Source organism: Rhamphochromis longiceps, linkage group LG1, assembly GCF_057381845.1.
Source record: "Rhamphochromis longiceps isolate RC_006_pf linkage group LG1, R_longiceps_female_GT1.1, whole genome shotgun sequence".
Classification (NCBI taxonomy): domain Eukaryota; kingdom Metazoa; phylum Chordata; class Actinopteri; order Cichliformes; family Cichlidae; genus Rhamphochromis; species Rhamphochromis longiceps.
This window is the reverse complement of record NC_140557.1, coordinates 14,141,359-14,167,643: the sequence shown is the minus strand read 5'-3', so window position 1 is coordinate 14,167,643 and position 26,285 is coordinate 14,141,359. Positions and strand designations below refer to the sequence as shown.

The 26,285-nt window shown below is 39.4% G+C and overlaps 1 protein-coding gene across 2 annotated transcripts; it reads left to right on the top strand.

Moving 5' to 3' along the window:
- Nucleotides 1–7,425: 7,425 nt before the first annotated feature.
- LOC146678431 (AN1-type zinc finger protein 3-like) lies at nt 7,426–25,166 on the top strand. 2 transcript variants are annotated; one of them, XM_085390724.1, is made up of 6 exons: nt 7,427–7,808; nt 12,449–12,489; nt 12,583–12,756; nt 18,273–18,338; nt 20,414–20,611; nt 23,129–25,166. In XM_085390724.1, the coding sequence occupies exons 1-6, from the start codon at nt 7,726–7,728 to the stop codon at nt 23,281–23,283; spliced, it is 717 nt and encodes a 238-aa protein (XP_085246850.1). In that variant the 5' UTR covers nt 7,427–7,725; the 3' UTR covers nt 23,284–25,166. The 2 variants fall into 2 exon arrangements, with proteins under 2 accessions (XP_085246905.1, XP_085246850.1); XM_085390779.1 differs by lacking the exon at nt 18,273–18,338 and having other exon boundaries at nt 7,426–7,808.
- Nucleotides 25,167–26,285: the final 1,119 nt, after the last annotated feature.

The following is a 26,285-nucleotide window of genomic DNA, read 5'->3' as shown; positions in this document are numbered from 1 at the left end:
AGTCTGATGAAATTGAATGTGCACCCTTATATACACAAGTCTGGTGCATAGACATTCAACTGCCAGCACACACACACACACACATTGCACTCAAATATCATCTCATTAATGGATAGACAGCTCTGATGAGAACTCATCTGCATATCATTATCATCACATTACTGTGCTTTTCCAATCAGTTACTGAATTAGCATTTGGATTAGAACCTCGCAATCATCCAGCGACCTTTCGAAAAACTACATTATAATGTGTTGCTAATGAACATATGCTACAAATGAAGTCTGTGCTTGTTCTGAAGGCTTTTGGATTATCAGAAATAATACTTTATGAATTTGGGGAGAAAAGTATTTGGTTGCTTATTTTAATATTAAAAAGTTTTGAGTTTAAATTTCCTAGCCCACCGTTTATCTGACATTCATAATATCTGGCTTGACTTATTCACTATGTTCACAGAGTATTTTGTGATGTTCAATGTGGCTTAATGGTTAGATCCGAGGTAATGTCCAAGTTTAACTCTGAAGCGCCTCTAGAACATGCACTCAGCTCACTTATTTGGGCACCTAAGGGCAGAGAAAAGTCATGGTGAAATTTAACTTTGCTGAAGAGTCCAAACACAGAAGCCAGAGAAGCACTGAAATAGAACCAAGTATCACTTAAACTGCCAGCATAGGAGTCTATTATGTCAACATGACCTGTTTTCCTCCATTGGAGGGCACACTTGAATAAACAGAAGCAGTGAAGGGAACCCAAACCACAACATGCACATGCCGACCTTTTTACATATTTCTATTTACATTTGAACACATCCCTGTAGATTTGTGACTTATCCCCACCTGGCACTGCTCCCAGAAATTTTCTGGGACTGTGTTTTAATGTTAAGAACATAGTTTTAAGAACAAGATATTCATTTTAATTATTAGGTTTCAAATGATTATTCTCTTACAAATGTCCCTTTAATAGCTTTGCTTAATAGCCTTTCACTTGTCATCATGGATGTCTTTCTTTTTTTCCCATCCTGCTGCCGATTTCTTACAAGTGTCATTTCTTAATTTTGCAGTTTAACAGCACAAGTATCTAAGATTATTACATCCAGTGAATCAACTCAGTCATGTCAGATACAGTAATATCAGTAATTAGGTTTGATCATTTTAGCAGCCATACATTATGTTACCAATCACGTGAGACTCTTACAGTCTACTGAAATGATCAAGTGTTTGTTTTATATCTTTTACATTGAGGCTGTAGTTTGAATGTCAGGTACTGTAACAAGGGTCCAAAAGTAAAATATATTTCACATTGCTAATGAGCCTTACAAAAAAGATGCCCCCAGAACAGCTTTAATATATCTTGGCATGATTGTCAGGAGCACAGATCTTCTATAGGGTTTTCCCACATTTGTTGTTTTAATGATGCTGTTAGACAGTGCTGTCAGTCCAAAATCTCCCATAAGTGCTTAGCATATGATTCATTTTCATACCTCTTCTGACCTATAGATGGGAACCTTGCATTCCCATCAGGCTATAAATCTTTAACCCCATGATAAAGGTGATCAGCAACTTTATATTGATTTTAAGTGACCCTTTCCGTAAGGAGCAAGCAGACCCAAACATAAGCAGCAAAATACCCCTGAAAGCACAACAGGGTGTGGTTTGACTAATTTTTTAGTCCAACTGTATGTAAGTAGTCCTAAAAAAAAGTCAGAACTAAATTGAAATTGAAATATCTGTTTTGTAATTATTTAAACTCTCTGGCACTCAGCATTGTTTTCACTCTGCACCACTTGGCATTTTGAGTTGCTTTTCACATGTTCATCATTCTTATCTCATAAATGCATGTTTTTTATTTGCTTCGTGCTTCATACGGTTTCTGCTGTAGATGGGAGTGCTGCTGTTAATCAGCTGTTAATGACACGAACTGACCTCTGCTTTCTCTGACAGCTCAACAGGGTCAAACGATTAAAAAAAATAATCACTAAGTGGAGAAACGATTGTGAGTTTGGGGATAGAAATGTGGTGCCAGCAGAGAGACAATTGCCTCTCAACTTATTTTTTTCATACTGCTATGTCTTATCTGTTTTTGCATGCAAGCTATTGTTCTTCCATCAATATAAGAAGACGACAGTGGATAAGATGGGTAAGATGGATAGCCTAACTGTTTTTTCCACTGTGCTCTCCTCTTCTGAGATTTCTTAGCTCCTATTCCTATCATGATCTCTCTCTGTGCACTTTCTCACACGTCCCTTTTCTCTCCCTGTTTTTCTAGCAATGATTTTTTATTATATTTCCTTTGATCTTCCTCTTCCTCTCCAGTCGTTGCTCTGCTGAGGCTCTTCACTCACTTTAATTGAGCAACTTAAAGATCAGTGGCTGATGCTATCATGAGCAGTCACTCAAAGGTGAAACCACAGTTGATTATACTTTGAATATATATGCGTTAAAAATATTTGGAATAAACAGACATGTTTGCATGTTTATATTTTCCACATTTGTATGCACATAGCTGCGTTTGCTTCTGAAAGTGTCTGGGGTAGGGAGTGGAATTCAACATGTAAAAAGAAAAAAAAAAGTGGAAAGCTGCTTGCTAATTGTATTGCTGTGCATGCTCTCCTTTTGCACCGACTGTAGTTTGTGTCTGTTTAGCAGCTCTTTGATCAACAGATGAGATAGTAGGAAGGCTGCCTATGCTGGATTCCCCGCCTGATACACGGGTGGCTTCACTACACATTCTGCACACAGTGGGAGGCTGGACTTTTAGTGTGTGTGTGTGTGTGTGTGTGTGTGTGTGTGTGTGCAGGCATAATAAATGTGTGTCAGAGACAGAAAAGGAAAGAGGAAGAGATATTTAACTAAAGAAAGACAGTAAGTGAAAGAGAGGAAAAGACACATAATAAGAAAAACAATTGTGGGGTGGGGGACTCGGATAGGTAGTGCGCATTGTTTTTACTGGCTGCCTGGCAGGGTCCTCTCTGATGTTTATCCTCGCTGTGTATACTTCTAAACACTGCCTACAGTCACCGCTGCTTCACAGCCAAGTTCTGATCTCTCAGCTTGTTGTCAAAGGTGTTTTTCCTCGTCTGTCAATGAGCGTTTGTGCAGCTGAAAACTGCACATTGCTAAAAAGGCATTTGCACTCAGTGTCATTTGACTGACTTCAATCAGCACACAGCAAGTGCAATATATTACACTGCATTACCAAGTGTTTTGCAGAAAGTTCACCGCAAGGAATGATGTGACAGACTCACATTGAAATAATAGGAAGAGTGCGCCAGCTTTTTTTCACTACAGATCTTTAGTTAGTAGTGTTTATGTCATTGCGCAATTATAAAACTTCCCCAAAACTTTGCAACTGTAAATATCACAGACAGACATCCCATAAAAGAACCAGTGTTCAAACTCAAGATGGTGCACAGTGCTTACGCAAATCAATAATGCTGTTGACTAAACTGTAATTGTGTTTTTTGATACACCCCTCACACTACAAGCTTAACAGGCTGCTTGTCTCCAGTCAGTAATAGCCAGCCTGCCTATCTGGGGATGTCATTAAAAGATAACAAAGACTCATTTATGTACAAATGTATTCACATAGATTTCCCATACAATCCATCTTGTAGAGGGCCTGTCTCTCATAATAGAAGTCATGAATCAACTCCCTTTATCGACACATGGGCTAATGCAAGTCCAGCTGGTTAATCAGCATATTGTTTAGGCAGTGATTTGTTACTATACCTATAAACAAAGATATTACATTGGTTACACAAGGGGTATGAAATTTGAGATATTAGATTATACTGGTTTACCCCCAACACATCTGTTTTCTTAACTACTTATCCAGTTCAGGGTCATGAGGGTGCTGGAGCCTGTCCCAGCTGTCATTGGTGAGATGCAGGGTATATCCTGGACAGGTTGCCCGTCTGTCACAGGGCTAACACAGAGAGTGACAGACAATCATTCACACTCACATTCCAAAAATTAGATGTACTGCAAAATTAATGAACCTTCACCTCTGATCGAACTCTGTGAAGATTCACAGATTATCTTCTGCTTCTTTGAAGTGAAAATACATTTTAAAACTTCCTTTGTGACTAGAACTTTCTTTAATGAACAGCCCTTCAAGGAGCCAAGCTGTATCAAGGATGTTCCTCATTGCATTTTTACAGGGCGATCATGTTATGTGAGGAGTAAAGCCTGCAAAATACACAATCCATATCCCTCAGTGAATTAAAGAGGGGTCAAGAGACTGCAAATGCATGTTATCTTACTGGATCTACATGCATATCAAAGATAATCCATAACAAGGGGTACAAGGGTTTGCATGTGACATCACTGTTATGGATATTTTAAGTGAGCTGAATTTTCTAACCCATGCTTGATTTAGTGTCTAATTAATTCCTTAAGTTCTTGTGTTTATTGCAGGGGAGGGGAGAGAGGATGTATGGCATGTGAGGAGAGGTGGTGGTTCTTTGAAGTGGTGTACACCAAATCTCTAGAGGACAGCCAAGCCTGAGGCTGGACTGAGGCTTTGGAGAGAAGCAACAACTGCTTTTTCACTGTGAGGCCAAAACTGGGGCTTGTCATGGTCATGTTTGCAGCACTGAACTATTACCTGTTTATTTGAAATAAAGCATCCCATCAGAAATACAGTATCTTAAGATAGTAAACTGTCAGTCAAAACTATTTAGCTTTGGGTGAGACAAAACTACAAAAAACAACTAATCTGTGCTAGCTATTGTTACATTCTCTACTCGAATAAATGCTCTAAGCAACAGTGAAAAACGAGATTCTGCAATTCTCTGCGGCATCAACCTCCCTGTGCCTACCAAGCTAATGAACTATCATCTATCTATCTTCATTCCACCCAAGGCCCACTTGTCCTTCCCTGCAGAGAGTAGCTACTTCTTGGCAGGTCTTGCTGAGGGGAATTCAAGCCTCCTGGCTCTAACGTAAAGTGTTGTGTTTTTCTGAAAGTCACTTTAAGGTGAGAAACAGAATTCAGTAATGCTACTTCTTGGCACCATCAAGTCACAAGAACATAAAACAACTCAATTCCCAGCAAAGTCTGTAATGATACTTCAAGTCAGCAAAAAAAAAGAAAAGAAAAAAAAGAAAGAAAGAAAGCTTAGTTAAGATTAACTTGAAAGGAAAAAATAAAGTGCACATGCTAATGAGCTAACATCAGCATAAAAAACAACAACAGGTGCCGTGTCTTGCCAAAAAGAGATAAAACACAGGTGTGATTAATAAAAAAAAGGTTTCAGCCAGGGAAAATATTTTTTGATGAATGTGGTTCTGAAATGTGTTATACAAGGAAGTCTGTTCATGAGGATGGTCAAACTAATCACCACCATTTATTTGTATTAAGCCACTGAATTGCAAGATTGATTTAACAAAAGATGGCTAAGAAGTAAGCTTAATGTTCAGGTAATGCTACAAAGAATGAAAAACATTAAATACATAATTTGTAATATTAATCCTGCAGGGAGACATGCATTTTTGTCCACCATTTGAAATTATAAACCTTGAATTTGACTCACTGCATACTTTTGATTTATGATGAAAACATATCATGTTAAATGACAATAATTAGGTGTAGTAGCCATTTATTGCATTTTTCGAGCAATATGTCCCAAAACTTGTTGTAATAGTAACAGTGGTTACTATTAATACTAACAGTTCCTGCCTTGTACTCAATATGAGTATAAGAATGACTTTAAGCCAGCATGTACATTACCATGGCCCTAAAAACCAACTTTTAAGGAATTCAGCATCATCTTCTATTTTCATGCTTTACAAAATGGAGCCAATGACTCAACATTTTTGATCGGGAACTGACTTTTTTTCTCACATGTTTCAAGTACACATGAAGCACTGACTTACTTTTAGCCTATATGAAGCGATAATACTTCTGACAGAAATCACGCAAATCAACTATTCTTGAAATGAAAAAGATTAAAGTTTACTAATCTGATGAACTTTTTGTACTTTTGTGCATGGAGTGAAGCTGTGGAAGCAATGTGTACATATATATGTAAATCTGTTAATATAACTATATCCCTTGATGTGTTACAGGGTTACAAAACCAAACCCAGATAGCAAGGAAACATTGAAACAATGTTGAGTCAATATCAGGCTGTGTCATTGAATCAACGTTGAAGTGTGACGTTGACCTGACGTCACTCTTGCACCCTTTTTTAACGTTGAAACAACGTCGGGTTTTGATGTTGAATCAATGTTGAAACCTGACGTTGATTCAACGTTATATTTTCTAATACTGCTGACATTGAAACAATGTCAGATTCTGATATTGAAACACTGTTGAGCTATGGTGTTGATTTTCCACCTCTTTCGCATATTTGCTTTTTATTAAAACAACAGTTAAATCATGACTGTCTTTATAGGTATTTTAACCAATACTAAACTACTGCATGTTTCCATCAATACTTCAACCACCTAAACACATAATTGTACTTATTCCTTAAATTGGACACCCTTTATAAAAAAAACCCAAATGTCTCACAATGTATCATGTCAATATTATTATCCTAAAATAAGAAAGCATTGCATGTGATGTAACAGAGAAAAAAAATAAACAAAAAAAGGTCAATAGGCATGTTTCGTTTGCTAAATACTTTATTAAAAGACAGTTTCCTATTTACGTTTATATGATTCACATATTAATATATGTAGCAAAATGTAAATAAGGATTGATGATAGGACAGGACACAAACCGGAAGTTAAAGAGATAATTATTATTTACTAAATAAGGAAGATTAATTAATAATAGAGATTATTATTTGCTAAAAGTGGCGAAGGGTGGGATTAAATAACCGCATGCTTCTTTTTACCTCTTATGGGAAGTTAAGTTATTTTTTATTATTATCGTTTTCCTTACATTTTGTGCTATTCTAACATCTTAAAAATAAAGCCTTATCTATCTTTTTATCTATCTAGATTTTTAAATTCAGATGTTTTTGTTTGTGTTTTAAATATTCCTTTATAATAACTATGCATACTACAGTTTTAATTTTGTTACATGTTTTTGGGGGCTTTGTTTTGTTTCGTTTTGTTTTTTTAACTGCTACCGAGACGCGTCAAAATATGTCCAGTGAAAAGGGTCTGTCACAGCCTATCACATCATTTTACATTTCTAAGATACATCCTGGGAGGATAACTTTGTTTTTAAGTGAACAAAACACTCTCAGAGACACTTTCAGAGCTCTGGGCTTTTTAACTGTGGTTTTGTCTGGATCATACCATGATAACGCTTCTAAAATGAATTATTTTAAATGAGTCATTTACCGAGTTCAAATGTTATTTCTGTATACACAATGCTAACAATTATTGTGTCGTTATTCCGTGTCCCTTAACAGTTTGTACAAACACGTCAATCTAACTTTTGTCTTTCGTGTTCCTCACACACCTCCCCCTCTCTGCCAGTGGTTCGTTCCTCACTCCAGCTGATCGGCCCAGGATCCCCGGTGGTTCCGTCCGTTGCTGGCTTTGACGGCCCCAGCGTCTTAACGTCGACTTCAACTACTTTAATTTGACGGACTAGGTGGCTGCTTGTGTCGTCAAATTGTCCACCCTACACTGAAACTCGGAAGAATTATCTGGGCAGAGTGACGGTTGTATGCTTATCAAAGCCAAGGGGATCTAAACGCAAATACGAGGCCCTCACTCCATCCACGGATTCACCTGCTACACCGACAGCTTGACACGGGAGACAGACATGGGCGACACGGGGAGCGAGGGCAGCAAGCCTCCGAGTAACGTTAACGTTATACCCCCTCGCTGCCCCTGTGGGTTCTGGGGGTAAGCAGAATAACCTGTCAAACGTTTCGCTTTCTTTCTCTGCCAGTAGCTAGCAGAGTCGATAGCCACTAGCATTAGCAGCTCAAACAGGGATGAGCTGCTTTTCTCCTTATTACCCCCTCCCCATTGTTTTGTAGCATTAGCTACTAGCTAACACCAGTTGGCCTCGGTAACCTTCTCCTGTAAAGGAAGGAAGCAGGGTAGGGAATCTGGGGTAAGCCTTCCAGGTTACGCGACAGGTGTGAAAGTGTTAATCAACTGGATAGTTAACGTGTTAAGTTCATGCATGAAGCAGTTAGTTAGAGACATCAAAGTGTCGCCATGAACCAGACTCTAGCAGAAAGAAACGGGCAACTGGTACTTTAAACTGAATGTGCCGGGGTGGCACAGACAAACTGGCACTGTGCAGTAATCCTGCTGTGTACAATTTGATTCATGTGTGTTGAGGCATATGTTAACTTTGCAACACATATGAGCCCAAATTAGGTTTTGTAATATGGACCGGTTGAAAAATGTATTAGTGTTATCACTCTTTGGCTAGTTCTTCAAATGTCGAATTTTAAAAAGTAGCCCACATTGTTGTATTTTAGGAAAAAATGGATACAAAATATTGTACTTTAGTGGACGTATTTATGATAGGCATTTATAAACACTTGCAGTCTTGAGTTTTCAGCTCAGTGGTAAAAAATCAGAGAAATGTAGCACTTAGCCAGACAAGAGAGGACCCCAAAATTAGTTCTCACAAAGTGAAATGAGACTATTGGAACTCACAAGTATCTCATTCCGTTTGTGTATATTTTACAAAAATGCCACTTTATTCACTAACCTTTGGATTAGTATGGAAATGATGTACAATACAAAACTTGACTTGACTTGACACTGCAATGTCAGTCACCAGCTCTCATCAGAGAATGTGTTTTCCATGACCAAAGGCATCAGTTTTTTCTACCTGACTAGAGTTTATGAAGTATTTAAATATCTGTGGAGTTGGCACGCAAATAATCATATCCATACCGCCTTGGCCTTTGGAGAAGCGTTTAAATGGGTTTGTTACAGTACCAAACTAAGCATGATGGCTCAATATTTAATTTTTTTAGTACATCAAATGTCTTTAATTTTTAAATGTTTTAAGTAGACCAAAGATTTGCTTTAAAAACAAGTTAATAAGTATAAACAATTATGAGTGTGGACTGCATAAGTTCTGTTACTTGGATAGCTAGTATTATTTATTTAGACTCATTTTTTATGCCATCCTCCAACAACTTATCTGCTACCAGTGGTGGTATCCGTTGTAATGGTACCAAGGACACAGGCACATATCTTGGCCAGAAATAACTGTTTGCTGGGCTGTGAGGATGCATAAATTGATTGAAAACGTCTTGCACTGCTTCTGAAAATATTTGGCTGTCATACATAAATATGAGTATTCCAAAAGTTCATATTGGGTAAATGAAAATGAATACTGTCACAATTAGTATCAGACACTTGCTCTTTCTAAAAAGTTCAAAGTTTTTTTTTTTTTTTTTTCTCAGACAAATTTGAGAAGGTCAGGTGCGAGGTATTTAATTAAACTGACAAGGAATAAGTCAACGCTAACTTAAGCTTTTAGTACATTTATGGTAACGTAGCATGTTGTCGTCAGCACTTCACCCATTTCCGTGACCTCCACTTGTAGTCCGTATGTGAGTAGGTGCGAAAAAGGGCACATTTATTTTGTGCCTTCTGATTATTTTATTATTTTACTAATGAATGATTTTCTGAATTTTGCAGTTAGGCTGTGAGAAAACATATTTTAATGTGGCTGCAATGACAGAGTGAACTTCAACCATTTCTTGGCCACATTTATTTTAACAGTTTTGGGAAAGCAGTTTTTAAGTTGCCTTGCACATAAACAATAATTCACTTATTGAATCCATATTTTATATCATCATGTACCCACATGGATATAAAACATTTTATTTGTACTGAATGGCAAAATCATGATAGCACCAGCCCATTTTAAAGATTTCATATTAGCAGAAAAGATGTATAATGCTGAAAATGGCGATCGCTGTTGACAAGGCTATGCAAAATGACTGGATTAGTCAAGTAATTACCCAGTCACTTAGTTTAATAACTTGTTCTGTATTGCTATCCACACCAAAACATTTTGGATCAATACAAGCACTAATTGTGTGCCTCGCAGTAGTTTGTAGATTGTGTCATTTTCAGAAAGAAAGCCAAAGCAGAGAACAAGCTGTTCGGTACTATAATAGGATGTTACAAAAGTCAGCAATGATGCATCCAAACTCTATAGTTTAGCATCAAATGCCCCTTCCTATTTAACTTTCTTCTATTTGTGAGATCTACTCGCAAGCAGCCACCTGATCTGCTTATCCGTCTATGTTCCAGTTGACTGCTCAGCTGTGTAAGTTGTAAGGGTAATGCTAAGTTGTCTTTTATGAAATGTCAATAAGCTAGTTTTTTTAAAACTGTTCAGGTCAGTGTTCTCTCCAGGCATTTTTCTGTGTGTGTAAGAGGATGGGGAGGGAAAAAAAGCATAATTATGGAAATTAGCATTGAGCAAAACATTAAAAATCCTTTAGGCAATCTAAGAGCTATTCTTTCCAAAGTATGACCTTCAATTTTAGTGTATTAAAGATTACCGTTTGAATTCAAAATTGGGTGTTTGTTTGATAATGTGCCACCCTTACAGTTTCTTTTGAGAAACACATCACCTAAAATAAAATAGGTATTTCTAGCACACATGAAGAACTGCATGGTATGTCTGCTTCCCCAGTAACATAAAACTAAAACAGTTCAGTCCTTTGCCGTTACTTTTTACCCCCAGTAAAGGTATACCATCATCTTAAAAGTAATTGAGCCACATGCACTGGTGATACTATGCTTTGATTGCTTTCTATCACCTGAGTTCTAGCTGTATTTATGTTGTCTTTCATTTACCTGCTCATGTCAAGAAAAATTGTTAAAAACTAATTTCTTCAAAACATTTATCACCCTTCCAATATCTCACTCCTTTGTGTCACTCAAGCTGAATCACAAAGGCAGTGGAGCCTGTCTTCCTGTCTGTTCCAATCAGATATTCTCATTAGTAACAGCAGTAGGCCAACTATGAAATAGACATGTTGTGTGCACTCTGTTCAGGCTTCAGTCAGCTTAACAGCCATGGAGCTGTTTTTTCTCCTGCATAGTTTTTCTCACCCTTCTTCACCCTTTTAATTTCCTTAATGAATCTGTAGTTTGATTACCTCTGATTGTAAGGTTGATAAGAGGATATGACTTGATGTTTACCCAGCATTGGCTTCCTCCCTGCCTGCATGTAATGATGAGGTTTCTCCTCTTTCCTAACTTCTTGCTTCATCCTTTCCCTTTTATACCTGAGACTACACACCAGGAGACTGACAGAAAGCCCTCAGGTTGACTGCAGCTGACCCCACATTTAGAAATGAGGACAAAGGTGTGCAATGGAGCGCCCAAAATAAATAGAATGTGACTGATAGCAGCGACCGTCACGCTCAGTGCACAGACAGTAAGGACGAAGGCTGCAGAGGAAATGAGAGGAGCCTTTCTCAGACTAAACCCAGAGCCATCTGTTGTGAAAGAGCTGTGCCACTGAAATCAGCAAGGCTCCATGACAATAGATAACTTATATCAAAAGTCTTTATTTCCTTCAGGAAGGAAAAGTATGTTGAGAAAACTCTAACTACCACACTGATACTTTAACCCTTACTGCTAACCACTAGCTTTGAGTCTGTATCCCCATTAACATACTATGGGGAATTTCATAACAATCAGAGGGAACTAGTTGACTTTTGTTCAGCTCATCTTAAAGTAGTTTTAAGAACCTTGTGATCAAAGTGAGACAGAGTCTAAATCCAAAACACAGAAACATAATGTAAATCTGTACTTATATTGACTGTTCAGATTGTTCTGGTAAATACGTTGGAGGACTGGCATGTCCAGTGTGTGTCAAAAAGAATTATCCAATTTCTTTAGGTAATGAACATAAAAGTTTGTGGTACATTTTAAAATACATGCCTGACTATAAAGTTTTACATACAAAACCTATGTTTTGTATTCACAGCTGCTCAATATGTCCCCCCCAGACGCACTTATGTCTGTACAATCAAACTGATCAAACTCAAAGATAATTCTGTTATGCTATATACTGGCAACCAGATGAAACTCAGAAAGCCCCTCTCTCTAACAGTACGTGTTTCAATCGTTACTGGTGAACGTCTGCAGAATTAAAGTACTTTGAAGTCAGAAGATTCTTTTTGATACGCCCTGTATTTGTAGCAATAATCCATACTTTAGTTTGTACTGCAACAAATCAGTTTATTTTACATTGTACAGACACTATGTGTGACAGGTTTGTTTTCTTGAGTTTTGAAAACTGGATAGTTGTATGAAATGTGTTTAAAATTGATTTAATAAAGAAAAAAATAAATAAAAATAGTCTTTGTAAGTTTTTGTAAGTGTACATGAGCAAAAATATAGCCAAAAAGATACATTTCACCGCTCACTCTCACTTTTATCTTAGCCTCTTGTCTGTTTTATCTTATACCTTTTACTGCAAAACTGTTTTTAACACCCAGACTGCTCTATTAACACAATTGCGTCGCATTCCTTTTCCTCAGGTCAAGCAAAACCATGAATCTCTGCTCAAAATGTTTTGCAGGTAAGTTATTGTTTTAGTGGGAGTTTGTTGACTGATTTTTCTGTCTTAAAACCTCCAAACAAAGAAAATGTCCTCATGTCCATGTTTCCATAGACACTCAAAAGAAACAGCCAAACGACGACTGTGCTCCAAAGGCCTCTTCAAACTCTAACACCAGTCAAGCAGACATGTTCTGTAATGAAACAAACAACAGCATTAGTCAGTCCCTCATATCAGACGACCCTTTGCCCGGAGAGATAGGAGTGACATCTCTACCTGTTCAGGACGGTAAGACAATCAGCAAGTTTTTCCTTTGGATCTGTGGGTTGTGAACATTTACACTTTAAAATATTATGAACTTAAAGGCTTGGTAATATAATGTGTGTAATTTGTAATGTGTGCCCTACACATGGAAACAATGTATGATTCATAGATTTCAAATTTAGAAGTGAGTTAATGTGTGCCTTTATAAAATTGAGTTGTCAAAACCAGAGCTTTTAGATGAGAGCATTTTTCTGTGGAACACTGTTAGTAGATTCTGCCAGCTCAAGCAGCAGCTGCAGTATCCCTGTCCTGGCTATATTTGTCCTCATGGCACAGATAGAATGATAGGAAAGGGCATCTATTCAGAAGTGAAGGTTTTAAGAGGACACCTACAATTGCCAGGGCATCAGTCATTGCTATACAGTGACAAGGTTATTTGTGGAGGCCAATTCATAACAGAAAAATAAAGTGGCTACAAAACGGATGTGCAGAAATGGTATAAAAAAATGCCACACTAACCTGGTCTTTTATTATGTTATTAAAATAATAAAAGACCAAAACTGTAAGGCTAGACCCCCTATGCTAAGTGAGCCTACCGCAGACATGAGCGAGACAGATAAATATGAAGACATGCCGGCTCGGACGTCGCCCGGATCAACAATGTCCACGTCAAGTGTTGAGGAACCAGGGCACCCTGACGAGAAGTGGGCTACTTGAACAAGAAAGCATCGGTGGGCAAGAGACGAAAACAGGGCGTTGTTGGAATGCTACTACGCAAGTAACCCTGGCGGAAGGGGTTACATGAATAGGATGAGGGACCTATGGATTCTTCAATACCCAACATCCACAATGAAGGCGAAACAACTAGTAGCTCAGCGTTCCAACATTCAAAAGAAGGGACTGCTCTCACAGCTAGAGATTGATGAGGTACAACATAAATGCTACAGCAAGGGGGAGCCAGGACGCCAGGTCAGGGGGGAGATATCATCACCCCCACCCGAGATTGGGTACAAAGCCCCAAGTACGACAGGAGAAGGATCGTTGAGTGCGAGAGGAACTGACCTGAAAGATAGGATCATGGCCAAGCTTGAAACCTGGATCCCCCGTAGCCGGTTACCAAGATTACGGGAAGTACCAGAAGGTCTGCTCGATGATGTTAATGCAGCACTACGGATGTTACCTACAGCCACGCTTACCGAGACTAACAAGCTGATCTACAATATGGCAGCAGTGATCATTGAGATGCTTGGCTACAAGTTGAACAGCCACAAGGGGCAGTACCCTCCATGGAGAAGGAGGCTAGAGGGCAAGATCAAAGTAGCACGGAGGGAGGTTAGCCAACTAACGGAGTTGCAGAAAGATGCGACAAAGAAGGTGCATAAAAAATACAGCAAGCTGTCCATACCTGAGGCCTTGGAAACTGCCAAGCAAAGACTCACAGCCTTGGCCAGCCGCTTGAGGAGGTACACCAGAGAGATAGAAGGCAGGAGAATAAACCAGCTGTTTTCCACTGAACCAGCAAAGGTGTACTCTCAGTGGCAAGGGAACAATAAGAGAACAGCACCACCAAGGCTGGAGACGGAGCAATACTGGAAGAGCATATGGGAGACGGACACAACCCATAACGGCAATGCTCAGTGGCTAGTGGATCTGAGGGCAGACCATAGCAACCTCCCTGAACAGGGTCCAGTAACCATCACGGTGGCAGAAATCCAAGCAAGGGTTTCTAGTATAAAGAGTTGGACAGCACCAGGCCCTGACATGGTTCACGCCTACTGGCTGAAGAAGCTGACTGCACTCCACGAGCGTCTGGCAGCACAAATGAACCAGCTGCTAGTTGACGAGAGACACCTGGAATGGCTAACCGAAGGTCGGACAGTCCTGATCCCCAAGGACCCCAAGAAGGGACCGGTCCCCTCCAACTACCGACCAATAACCTGCCTCAGTACTACATGGAAACTCCTGTCAGGCATCATATCGGCTAAGATGAACAGGCACATGGGTCAATACGTGAGCGGAGCACAGAAAGGGATTGGCAAGAATACCAGAGGCGCAAAACACCAGCTACTGGTAGACAGAACAGTCAGCCGAGCCTGCAAGACCAGACTGACCAAACTGTGCACTGCCTGGATTGATTACAAGAAGGCCTATGACTCAATGCCCCACACCTGGATCCTGGAATGCCTAGAATTGTACAAGATCAACAGGACCCTGAGAGCCTTCATCGGGAACTCAATGGGTATGTGGTGTACAACACTAGAAGCCAGCTCCAAGCCCATAGCACAAGTCACCATCAAGTGCGGGATCTACCAAGGAGATGCTGTCCCCACTGTTGTTCTGCATAGGCCTGAACCCCCTCAGTGAGATCATTAACAAGACTGGCTACGGATACAGACTACGGAACGGAGCAGTTGTCAGCCACCTCCTGTACATGGATGACATCAAGCTGTATGCCAAGAGTAAACGAGACAGGCAAGACCCCAGGTGCAGGCTGTGTAAAGATGCCCCTGAGACAATCCAGCACATAACAGCAGGGTGCAAGATGCTAGCAGGCAGGGCATACATGGAACGCCATAACCAAGTGGCCGGCATAGTATACAGAAACATCTGTGCCGAATATGGCCTGGAAGTTCCGAGGTCAAAATGGGAGAAGCCCCAAAGGGTGGTGGAGAATGACAGAGCTAAGATCCTGTGGGACTTCCAGATACAGACGGACAAAATGGTGGTGGCTAACCAACCGGACATAGTGGTGGTAGACAAACAGAAGAAGACGACCGTAGTGATCGATGTAGCGGTTCCGAATGACAGCAACATCAGAAAGAAGGAATACGAGAAGCTGGAGAAATACCAAGGGCTCAGAGAAGAGCTCGAGAGGATGTGGAGGGTGAAGGTGACGGTGGTCCCCGTGGTAATCGGAGCACTAGGTGCGGTGACTCCCAAGCTAGGCGAGTGGCTAGCTTGCATTGGAGATCATTGGAGATCTCTGTCCAGAAGAGCGCAGTCCTGGGAACAGCTAAGATACTGCGCAGGACCCTGAAGCTCCCAGGCCTCTGGTAGAGGACCCGAGCTTGAAGGATAAACCGCCCGCAGGGGCGAGCTGGGTGTTTGTTATTTTTTGTTTGTTTGTTTGTTTATATATATATATATATATATATATACATACATACATACACTGAACAAAAATATAAACGCAACACTTTTGTTTTTGCTCCCATTCCCCATGGGATGGACGTAGAGACCTAAAATTCATTCCAGATACACAATATAACCATCCCTCCCAAACAGTGGTCACAAATCAGTCCAAATGTGTGCTAGTGGGCACATCTGCTATATTGAAATAATCCATCCCACCTCACAGGTGTGCCACATCAGGATGCTGATCTGACATCATGAGTAGTGCACAGGTGTACCTCAGACTGCCCACAACAAAAGGCCACCCTGGAATGTGCAGTTTTGTCTCACAGCAAAATGCCACAGATGCCACAAGCAATGAGGGAGCGTGCAATTGGCATGCTGACAGCAGGAATGTCAACCAGATCTGTCGCCCGTGCATTGAATGTTCATTTCTCAACCATAAGCCGTCTCCACAGGCGTTTCCGAGAATATGGCAGCGCATCCAACCGGCCTCACAACCGCAGACCTCGTGTAACCACACCAGCCCAGGACCTCCACATCCAGCAGGCTCACCTCCAAGATCGTCTGAGACCAGCCACCCAGACAGCTGCTGGAACAATTGGTTTGCACAACCAAACAATTTCTGCACAAACTGTCAGAAACCGTCTCAGGGATGCTCAACTGCATGCCCGTCGTCCTCATCGGGGTCTTGACCTGACTCCAGCTCGTCGCCGTAACAGACTTGTGTGGGCAAATGCTCACATTCGATGGCGTCTGGCACGTTGGAGAGGTGTGCGCTTCACGGATGAATCATGGTTCACATTGTTCAGGGCAGATGGCAGCTGAGAATGTCCCAGTTCTTGCATGGCCAGCATACTCACCGGACATGTCACCCATTGAGCATGTTCGGGATGTGCTTGACCGGCGTATACGACAGCGTGTACCAGTTCCCACGAATATCCAACAACCTCGCACAGCCATTGAAGTGGAGTGGACCAACATTCCACAGGCCACAATTGACAATCTGATAGACTCCATGCGACGATGTGTTGCACTGCATGAGGCAAATGGTGGTCACACCAGATACTGACCGGTTCTGGGTCCCCAGACCCCCAATAGCGCAAAAAACTGCACATTCCAGGGTGGCCTTTTGTTGTGGGCAGTCTGAGGTACACCTGTGCACTACTCATGATGTCAGATCAGCATCCTGATGTGGCACACCTGTGAGGTGGGATGGATTATCTCAATATAGCAGATGTGCCCACTAGCACACATTTGGACTGATTTGTGACCACTGTTTGGGAGGGATGGTTATATTGTGTATCTGGAATGAATTTTAGGTCTCTACGTCCATCCCATGGGGAATGGGAGCAAAAACAAAAGTGTTGCGTTTATATTTTTGTTCAGTGTATATATATATACACACACATACACACACACTTTTTTTTTTTTTTAAAGATTTGTACATGTAGCATGTACATATAACTCTTCGATCTGGCTATTTAAAGCTTCACAAACTCCTGGTTTTGATCCTTTATCTGCCACTAACAAATTATACTTGTCTGACCAGTGACTGAAAGTACTTCAATTTAATGCCTGAAACTGATGCTCAAATATTTGGCTCCACAGCAGAAAATCATTTGGATGTAATCATAGAATCATATTGCTTAGACTGAGTAAATAATACCACATTACTAGCTAGGAAAGTGTTTAATGTCACCATTCTTGAAAAAGTCAAGATATTTGACTCTGTTGCATTCCTAGTGTTACACACTTTTTACAAACTCCTTTAAAACTATATAAGGAACAGGTGGATCATATAACACATTTGGTGCAACTCTTTATCTTTTTACCACCTTTTTACCACCCACAGCCACACTGCCTCTTGGCTGGCTCCAGCCTGTACACATGCACACTGCGGCCTTTCCTTCACAGATATCTATCATAGTTGCTGCAAGGAGGGAAAAAAACCCCTCATTGCATAATAAAGGATTTCGCACGCCTCAGTCACAGTCTTTTCATCCTGCTTCCATATTGAAGATGGTACCCGAGTATCTGGGCAACCACCAGCAGATTCCTCGACAGCTTTTGTCCTCAGCCTCTTAGGGTTTTAAACTCTGGGCCTAACAGTGTCCCTGTAACACATCACCTAGTCTGTCAATCTAATACAGTTTAAAATTTCATTTACATGTCTAAAGGGCTTGAGATATTTATACAATTAGTAATTTTGATCTTTAATTGCAGATTTTTTTTTTTTACATTTTTTTTTAAAATTGCTAAATAATTAATTTTTTCAGTTGAAAAATCACATTAAAGTAAGAAACTAATCTTCTTTTCCTTCCTCTTTGGTTCTTTTACTCATTTTGATCCCTTTCCCTTCTTTTTTTTTTTTTCTTCTTTTTTCTAAAAACTAATTTCTGCCTCAGGAGCATCCAGCAACGACACAGTCTTGGGTTCATTCTCCACTCCGACAAAACGTACATTTGAGTCAGGTATACCTCAGTTCTATACTACTACAATATGCACTGTTGCATTTTGTTTGTATGTTTTAGTCATGTGCACTTAGAAAGTTCAAATTGGAGGACCCATTAGCGTCAATAGCATATAACTGATCCAACATGGCTGGGTTAATGGTTCTTCCAGGACAAGTAGCGGACAGCAGGATATTACTGATGCAACAGAATGTGCCAAGGCAAATGTAAAGCCAATCATGCTGTACTAGAGTAAATGAACACCATGAATATGCAGTATATCCACATGTAGTTGTTGCGCGGAATGATAACATCGACATGCAGTATGGAGATTTAAATGGCAAAAGTCACATAGAAAGAGAATTGTAGCTTCATGGTTAGCAGCATCTTCATTTGATTCTATAGATTAAAAACATAGATTTTGATTAATGAAGAGGAAATGGGTCACAGTGGCACACCACATGTGGATCTGTGAAGGACAGCATTATCATTAGCACTAATGGGAATCTACTGAATGAGGTCTATAAAACAGCCAGACTATTTCCTATTGCAGATTGCTTTTATTGTTCTTTCACCATTAGGTGGCACAACTTGCTAAACTCATGCGGGCACACTCACACACGACAATGTCTAGTACAGAGTAGGATAGGCTCAGTAAAGGTGTGTGAACATACTGATCCCTTGTCTAAAAAAGCAGGATCATGTCTAGTAATACACATACTCACACAGCGTCATTTAAACCTTTTACTGTTGGTTGAGTTGACATTTCACTTTTTACAATCTCTCTAAATTGGGGCCATCTGTATTTCATTTTAGACATTGGATACACTTTGACTTTACCTTTTGTACAATATTTAATCTTGAATTAAAACGACATTAAGTCAACCAACCGCTCATCAGTTTACAGTGCAAATGCCCTGCCTTCACATATTTTCCTCCTTTAACTTATAGTTGTTCACTTACATTTAAATTTGATGTTACAGCTTGCTAAATTGGGTGCCGAGATCTTCTAGGATAACAAAAAGCAGGCAAGAATGAATTTTTTTTCCACAACATGCAATTGCACATGTGCAGACACACATACACACAAAGGGATCGATGGAGCAGACTAGGAGGGGATCTAACTGTTCAGCTTGGCCTAGTTCTCAGAGATTTATTGAGCGCTGATCTGCATTTCGGCCAGGCCAGTGAAAAAGTCTGCAGGATTGATGAGAAAAGCTGAGTTGAAATTCTAGTCAACCAGTGAAACCTTGCTACATTCTCTTGCTGTCTCAGGTGCTGGGCTGCACATAATTTAATGCAGGAGTACTATCAATCTCGCTCTTCCTTTTTTTTTTTTTTTTTTTTTTTTTTTAAATTTATCACAAAGAAGAGTTTAGTTCCAGTTTGCCATCGTCTGTGCAATCCCAGTTACAGAATAGACCAATTCTGACAATGGTGTATTGGAGTTTTTCTTAGGTTCCTCAGGTTTTGTATTGTTTATTCCATGGTAATAAAAAGTAAAGAAGAATTTTGGCTTCAGTTGCTTTAGATTTATTGTATCAAACCATTTTAAATTTGTTACACTTTGCATTTTTGTGTCTGCCGTACAAAACAGATTAATTTTCATTGAATGAATTTTTACATGTAATGTAATCACAGTCTAGTCTGATTTAACTCAATAGAAGCAGAAAAAAGATGCAAAATACTCTTAAGCTATTACAATATTGCTAGTCATTTTGCTGAAAGTCAGCTTAATGTAGTTCCAGACTTTCAGTGTTTCATTGCATTAAGAGAATCTCTAGGAACTATTTTTCTTAGATGTATAAATTTTATTTGTTTAGCACCATTTAAAACATGGCTACAAAATACATACTAAAGCAACAACAACAGTCTTAGTAACAAGTAAAATAAACAAATAAATTAAGAATGAAAATGTGAAAGTGGGTTTGAAAGAAAAATGAAAAGCTGAGTTTAAGTTCAGTTCCTTTGTTGCAGGGCTCTAACTGGCAATGCCTGATCTAAAAACAACAACAAAAAACAATTAAGCAAAACAGTTGTAGCCAAATGTTGTTGTTTTTTTGTTTTTTTTAACTTATTTTTCTCTCTCTTCTAAGCCTCAGATTCAGAAAGTGATGTTTCACCTGAGAAGCGAGCGAGAGTAGGTGGGATCCCAGAGGGTGAGGAGTCTTCATCATCATCATCGTCTTCATCCTCGTCTCGCAGTGGCTCTAAACAGCGGAGCCGTAAGCGTTGCCATCGCTGCCAAACCAAACTGGAGCTGGTACAGCAAGAGCTGGGTTCCTGTCGCTGTGGTATGATGACACATTTTCATATGTACAGTATTAACATACGCATCACATGAACACTTACGCAAAGGAGCATTATCATTAAGTACATGCATAATACTGTTAACTTAAAGATATCACCTTAGACCATGTTATTACCTTATGTTAATATGCAGATACATACATAAGTACACTTCGGTTAGCTTAATAATAGTTTTGTGAATTATGTGTCCAGCACAGCACCGTTACCTGGACATTTCTTTGTGTGTTGAAAAAAATATATATATATATTTTGCAAGCCTTGAGGGACCATTACAGGAAAGCCTCAATGTTTCACATTGCACATAAAACATAAGCCAATTACCACAAACACTAATGTAGTTCAAACCAATACTTGGCTTGCTAATCAACTTGTTTGCATACAAATTAAAGTACTTGAAAAGTCAGAGCTCTTCACTACTTAAAGACCAATCTGCTTAAACCAATGCAATAATTTCTAAATTGGAAATTGACTTGCCTTTTTTTTTCCACCAGGTGCTGCTTAATACACGGGCTATCCATCCTTAATAGTCCAGTGCTTACTATGAAAACATGCTTTTTACAGATTGAAAGGGAAAATGGTGGCAATTACAGTGATTTCTGACTGTTGCAGTAATTGCAGATTACTTTGCTAATGGTTCTGCAGAATGTTCCACAGTGTAAGCCAAGAAGGTCTGATAATGAGCTGAAAGGATGAATGCTTTTCAGATTGTATTGGGGTGAAAAAATAGCTCAAGTAGTGAATCTGATCCGATGCTGTTAGTCTCAGTAGTTTTCTGCTTTTACACAGTTGCTATTTATCGTACTAGGTATTAATATAACACAGAGTGGAGGCACTGGAATTGAACAGCTAATTATATCATATCTTTTAATGTGGAGACCTAACAGATGAAGGAACCAAAGCATTTCCTTTTAACCTAATAACAGTGGTCCTGCTAATTTCTAAACATTACTTCTGTGATTTTTCCCATAATGGGGAAAATGCGAAATCTCTCTCAATTATATGTGTGGCTAAAATGTAAAATTCTTCTAAAGTCAGAAAGACAATCAACAGACGATGAGAACAGGGAGTACTACAACCTTAAAACTTGATTTCTTGTTGGCCTTCTGACCTTACTTCAAAACATGACAGTAAGCTTTGGTTTAAGTAATTATTAATCTGGGCATACAACACGGTTTAATCACACAGTGGCTGCAGTTTGTTTGACCTTGCTAGCCGGCTGCATGTTGTAAAGCAATGGGGACAATGAAAAAACACTTTGTAAATAATTAGCCTATTAATTAATGTCTGCCATACAATAACTGGTGACTCACTCACTGGCAATTAGATTTAGAGGTTAGATTAGGACGAAGCACCCAAGACCAAGGCATAGATGTTATCCAGAGAAGAACCCCAGAGGTGAAGGTCTTCATCTGCTATGTTTCTAACCAAGGGTGGTATGCTGCAGGTGCAAGAGACAGTTTGGGCCTTGGTAAAGAGGCAGTGCAGCCAGGTCTGTTTTTGGTGTACAGAAGTAGGGATTGACAGGTCCAGACACACAAGCTGTTATTATACTTGCAGTCTGACATTTTCCAGGCATATAACTGGATATGTTTAAGGGTTTCCTTTACAGCGTGTGTGCACACATCAGCTCTTCCTCATCCTTTATTCATTTTTGCCTCTACGTAAAATAAATATTTTAGACATGTTGGATTTTAGCTGTAAAATCTTTGAAACTTACAGTATACTCACAGATTGTTTTTTGCATCACAAAATACATTCTCAAGTCACAACGTCTCTTCCCAGTTCATTAATTTTACAGAAGAACTCAGTTCACCATTTTGTTAGAAAATACCAGCAGTGAGCAGAGGACAAAATTTTTGATTTGTGGTTTCTAATAGGGGGAATATTCTGTCCAACGTGACACAACTTTCCTCCCTTCTAATCCACTCGCGTGTGCTGTAATTGTATAGGTTTTAATTGCCTAGAAACCAGATGTTAAACTGGGCCTTTAATCACTACTTATTAAATGCCAGTAGCGTTATTATGTGTATTAATGAATGAATTTAAGATGATGAAAGCTAACGAGCTTCCCTGAGCTTAACGAGCTTCCACCATTGGCAGGGCTTTTTGTTGAAAGTGCTACAGTAGTTAGAGGGAGGAAACACTATCTACTGAAAAACGGAAAAGCATTGAAAGAGGAAGCGATCAAGTAGAATGTCTTCTTTGACACACAGGCACTGTGGCAAGTACTACATGTTATCTGCCCTTGACCATTTAAAAAGTATATCTAAAGACTAAATGTTTATCGACCTTTACTGGCATCTAAAAGTAATGCTACTCTTTTGATTTTATTTCTCGTTAAATTGTTTTAGGTGTGCTTTATGTAGCCATATCTTTTTTCTTTAGTTCATGTATTAACTGCGGTGTGTACAGTTACAACTGCAATATTTGTGCATTTACTTAAGGCAACAAATTAATCCCTCCTTGTCTCTTTTATCCACAACCCCAAACCCGTCCTTTAGGTTATGTCTTCTGTATGCTCCATCGGCTTCCAGAGCAGCACGAGTGTCTGTTTGACCACATGGGCCGTGGACGTCAGGACGCCGTCCTCAAAATGGTTAAGCTAGACCGCAAGGTGGGCCGCTCATGCCAGCGCATCGGGGAAGAGTGCTCTTGAATAGTTGTTCCCTCAGAAGAATCTTTAACAGGGATATTATTTTCTTGTCTTTTTTTTTTTTTCCTCGAGATTTTTGCTTTTTTTTTTTTTTTTTTTTTGGTGAGAGTGGAGATACAAACCTCCACCTTTTTTCTCTTAAAACTATGCTTGCTCTTTTTGAATTCCACTATCGCCTATCTTGGTTGTTTTCTGCTTTTGTTGGCTTGATTATATCCCTGCTGCCTTTTGGAAAAAACCAAACCAAGGAAAGACAAAACAATAAAGAGCAAAGGAAATATACAGTTTGTTCCCTTTTGTTGCAAACTCTCGACTTCATAAAAATGAATCAAGTAAGATGACATGAATAAGACAAGAAATGCAATGCTTTATACAAGTGTATTTCTTGGAAGCCAGACTTTACTCTTTACCTCAGAAAAGGAAAGGAAGAAACTGAGGAGGAGGAGGAGAAAGAAAAGGTTATCTTTCATGTACTCCTTGGCTTTGGCGCTGTTTATAGACTGTGCTCTTTACCTCAAAATCAGACCAGAGCTGCTTTGTACTCTGCGCCAAGCACGGACTTTGTGAAACAAACGAGCAAGCGAGCCTCAGTTTAATTCAGTGTCTTACCCCCCCTGGCCATCGATCACCCATAACCCTTAACCTCTAGAAACACAAACACCTGTTAAAATCATCCACCTCAGGATACTGAAGCTCAGTCTTCCCTCCTCCCATCAACTTCCATCCTTCTCTCCTACTCTACACAACACAATTTTCTCCATTCATTTAGGATTCTGTGAGGCTGTTTCTGCCACTGTGGATGATAAAACTGTTGGTGGAAGTCTAAGTCCATATATTCAGAACTTGCAGGCTGTCTTGGACTCAGACACACACAGTGGTGGTGGGAACCGTAAACCGTTTGTCCTTGAATAACTGAGACCTGTCTTCAGTGTCAGGATGTGACTGAGGAAGACTTGAAGATTTTGTCTTCCTCTTTTTGTCTCTCTTATCTCTTTATTATGTGCAAACCTTTCACATAAAGACATTTCCTCTTCACATCCATAATCTTTTTCAGGATGTGTACAAACTTCAGCACGACAAAATTTACAGGATGTGAGGGATAAAGCGTTCTTATGATTTGGACTTGGACCTGCATTGCTACACATTACTGTACTTTTGCTATCATACACAGTTTGACTCTGGTGATATTTTATGCGCTCAGCTGTTGTTCACATTGAGCACAAACAGGTAAAATCTAACGTTGCTGTATACATAATTTGATCTGAAGCTGCAGTAGCAGTTTCTGATGGCAGTCTGGGTCTCATCATGTTTTTTAGTTATCTTTGTTCCCAGCTTTGAAGCAAGATTTTGTATGGGCGTATTTGATTCCTTTTTACCAGTACTTTAATATCCCTTACTATAAGTTGCGATTTCTAGCTAGCATGATGAGATCACATGCGTTCTCCTCTTCCTGTGCTTCTCTTTGGTTTTCTCATCTTTCCCTGTATTGATTGCTCTATTTTCTCTCGTTTAATTCGTTATCCCTATTTCTTGTTGCGCTGTAGATGGAGGGCATAGGGCTGGAGTCAGTGTGCTGAAAGTTAAATTCAGTAAATAATTACCTTCCAAAGGTTTTCCAGATGGAGTGTAGAAAAAATGAAAAGAGAATGCGTAATGAATGAATATTTGGTATCCTAAATAAAAAACTTATTTAACCTTGTTAACATTTTGCATTTCAAACTTACATCGAAGTTTAGAGCTGAATTTTCTTTTGGTTGTTAAGATATCAAGTGAGAAGGTCACTTGTGTAAAATTCTATAATTTTTCTTTTGCTTTACCGCTTGCTTCTCCTCTTCACCCTTTTTTGTTTTATTGAAGAAGAATAAACTGGATTAGACAAAAATAAATCAATCTTTGGTGTCTTTACTGGCTTAGGAGTGTTATATATCAGGTACATCTTGCCTTTTTGCCTTCAGAACTACCTTAATGCTTTGTGCCATAAATTCAACAAGATGCTGGAAACATTCCTCAGAGACTTTATTCCATTTTGGCATGATGGCATCACGCTGTTGCTGCAGATTTGTTCACTCGGCATACAAGATGCAAATCTCTGGTTACACTGCATCCCTACAGTGCTCTATTGGATTGAGATCTGATGACTGTTGAGGCCATTCGAGTACAGTGAACTGTCATGTTAAAGAAACCAGTTTGAAATTATTTGAGCTTTGGTGTTTTTATCCTGCTGGAAACAACCAGCAGAGGAAAACAAGGAACGGACATGGTCAGCAGCACCGCTGTGGCATTTAGACAATGCTCTGTTGGTATTAAGGAGGCCAATGTGTCCCAAGAAAATATACTGCTGCTAGTTTTTATACTATAAATATCTGTTTACTGCTGACAGAGAGCTGCTATAGATCTACACACATTCGTTTGTGTGTGGCTAATGGAGAATTTTAACTAAAGAGGCCTCTGACGGCAGCGGTGAGTCTTGTGGGTTGGCTGAACTAATTAATGTAGTTTAAGAAAAAGAAAACATGCCGCTATGATCAAAACAAATCTTCAGATGTTCAAGTTGGTCACCTGCCAGCCTGAGTGTAATCTCTTATCCTGCTCTCACTCAAAGGGAGTCAAAACTATGTGAGATAGCATCTAATGTGAAGTAGGTGTGAGGAGTTTCTTCTCTGTAAGTGAAACTTAAAAAAAAAAAAAAAAAAAACTGCTTAAAAACTTTATAAATCACTTGCAGTTTACCTCATCTTTAGCATTGCAACATGTTAATTTTACATTCAGTTCTGTATTGCAAGAGCCTTAAGTTAATAGTTATTTTGCTACTTGTCATTATTTTGGATTTGGCTCAAGTACATTGTTTTGATTTGTAATCTTTTAAGCCCCCCCAAAGCCTGGTTATATATTTGTATTTTTATTTTTTATTAAAGTTTGGCAGGGTCTATACTTTTCTTCTTGTTTTATATTGTGCTGATTATATCCTGCACCCTAGATAGAAAAAGTTCCTGGATCGGGTGGCA

Excerpts from the sequence above, each read along its gene's own strand:
- LOC146678431 (XM_085390724.1), top strand. The coding sequence starts at position 7,726 with ATGGGCGACACGGGGAGCGAGGGCAGCAAGCCTCCGAGTAACGTTAAC. Across the intron at positions 7,809-12,448 it reads TGCCCCTGTGGGTTCTGGGG|GTCAAGCAAAACCATGAATC; the intron begins GTAAGCAGAATA and ends CCTTTTCCTCAG. Across the intron at positions 20,612-23,128 it reads GCTGGGTTCCTGTCGCTGTG|GTTATGTCTTCTGTATGCTC; the intron begins GTATGATGACAC and ends CCCGTCCTTTAG.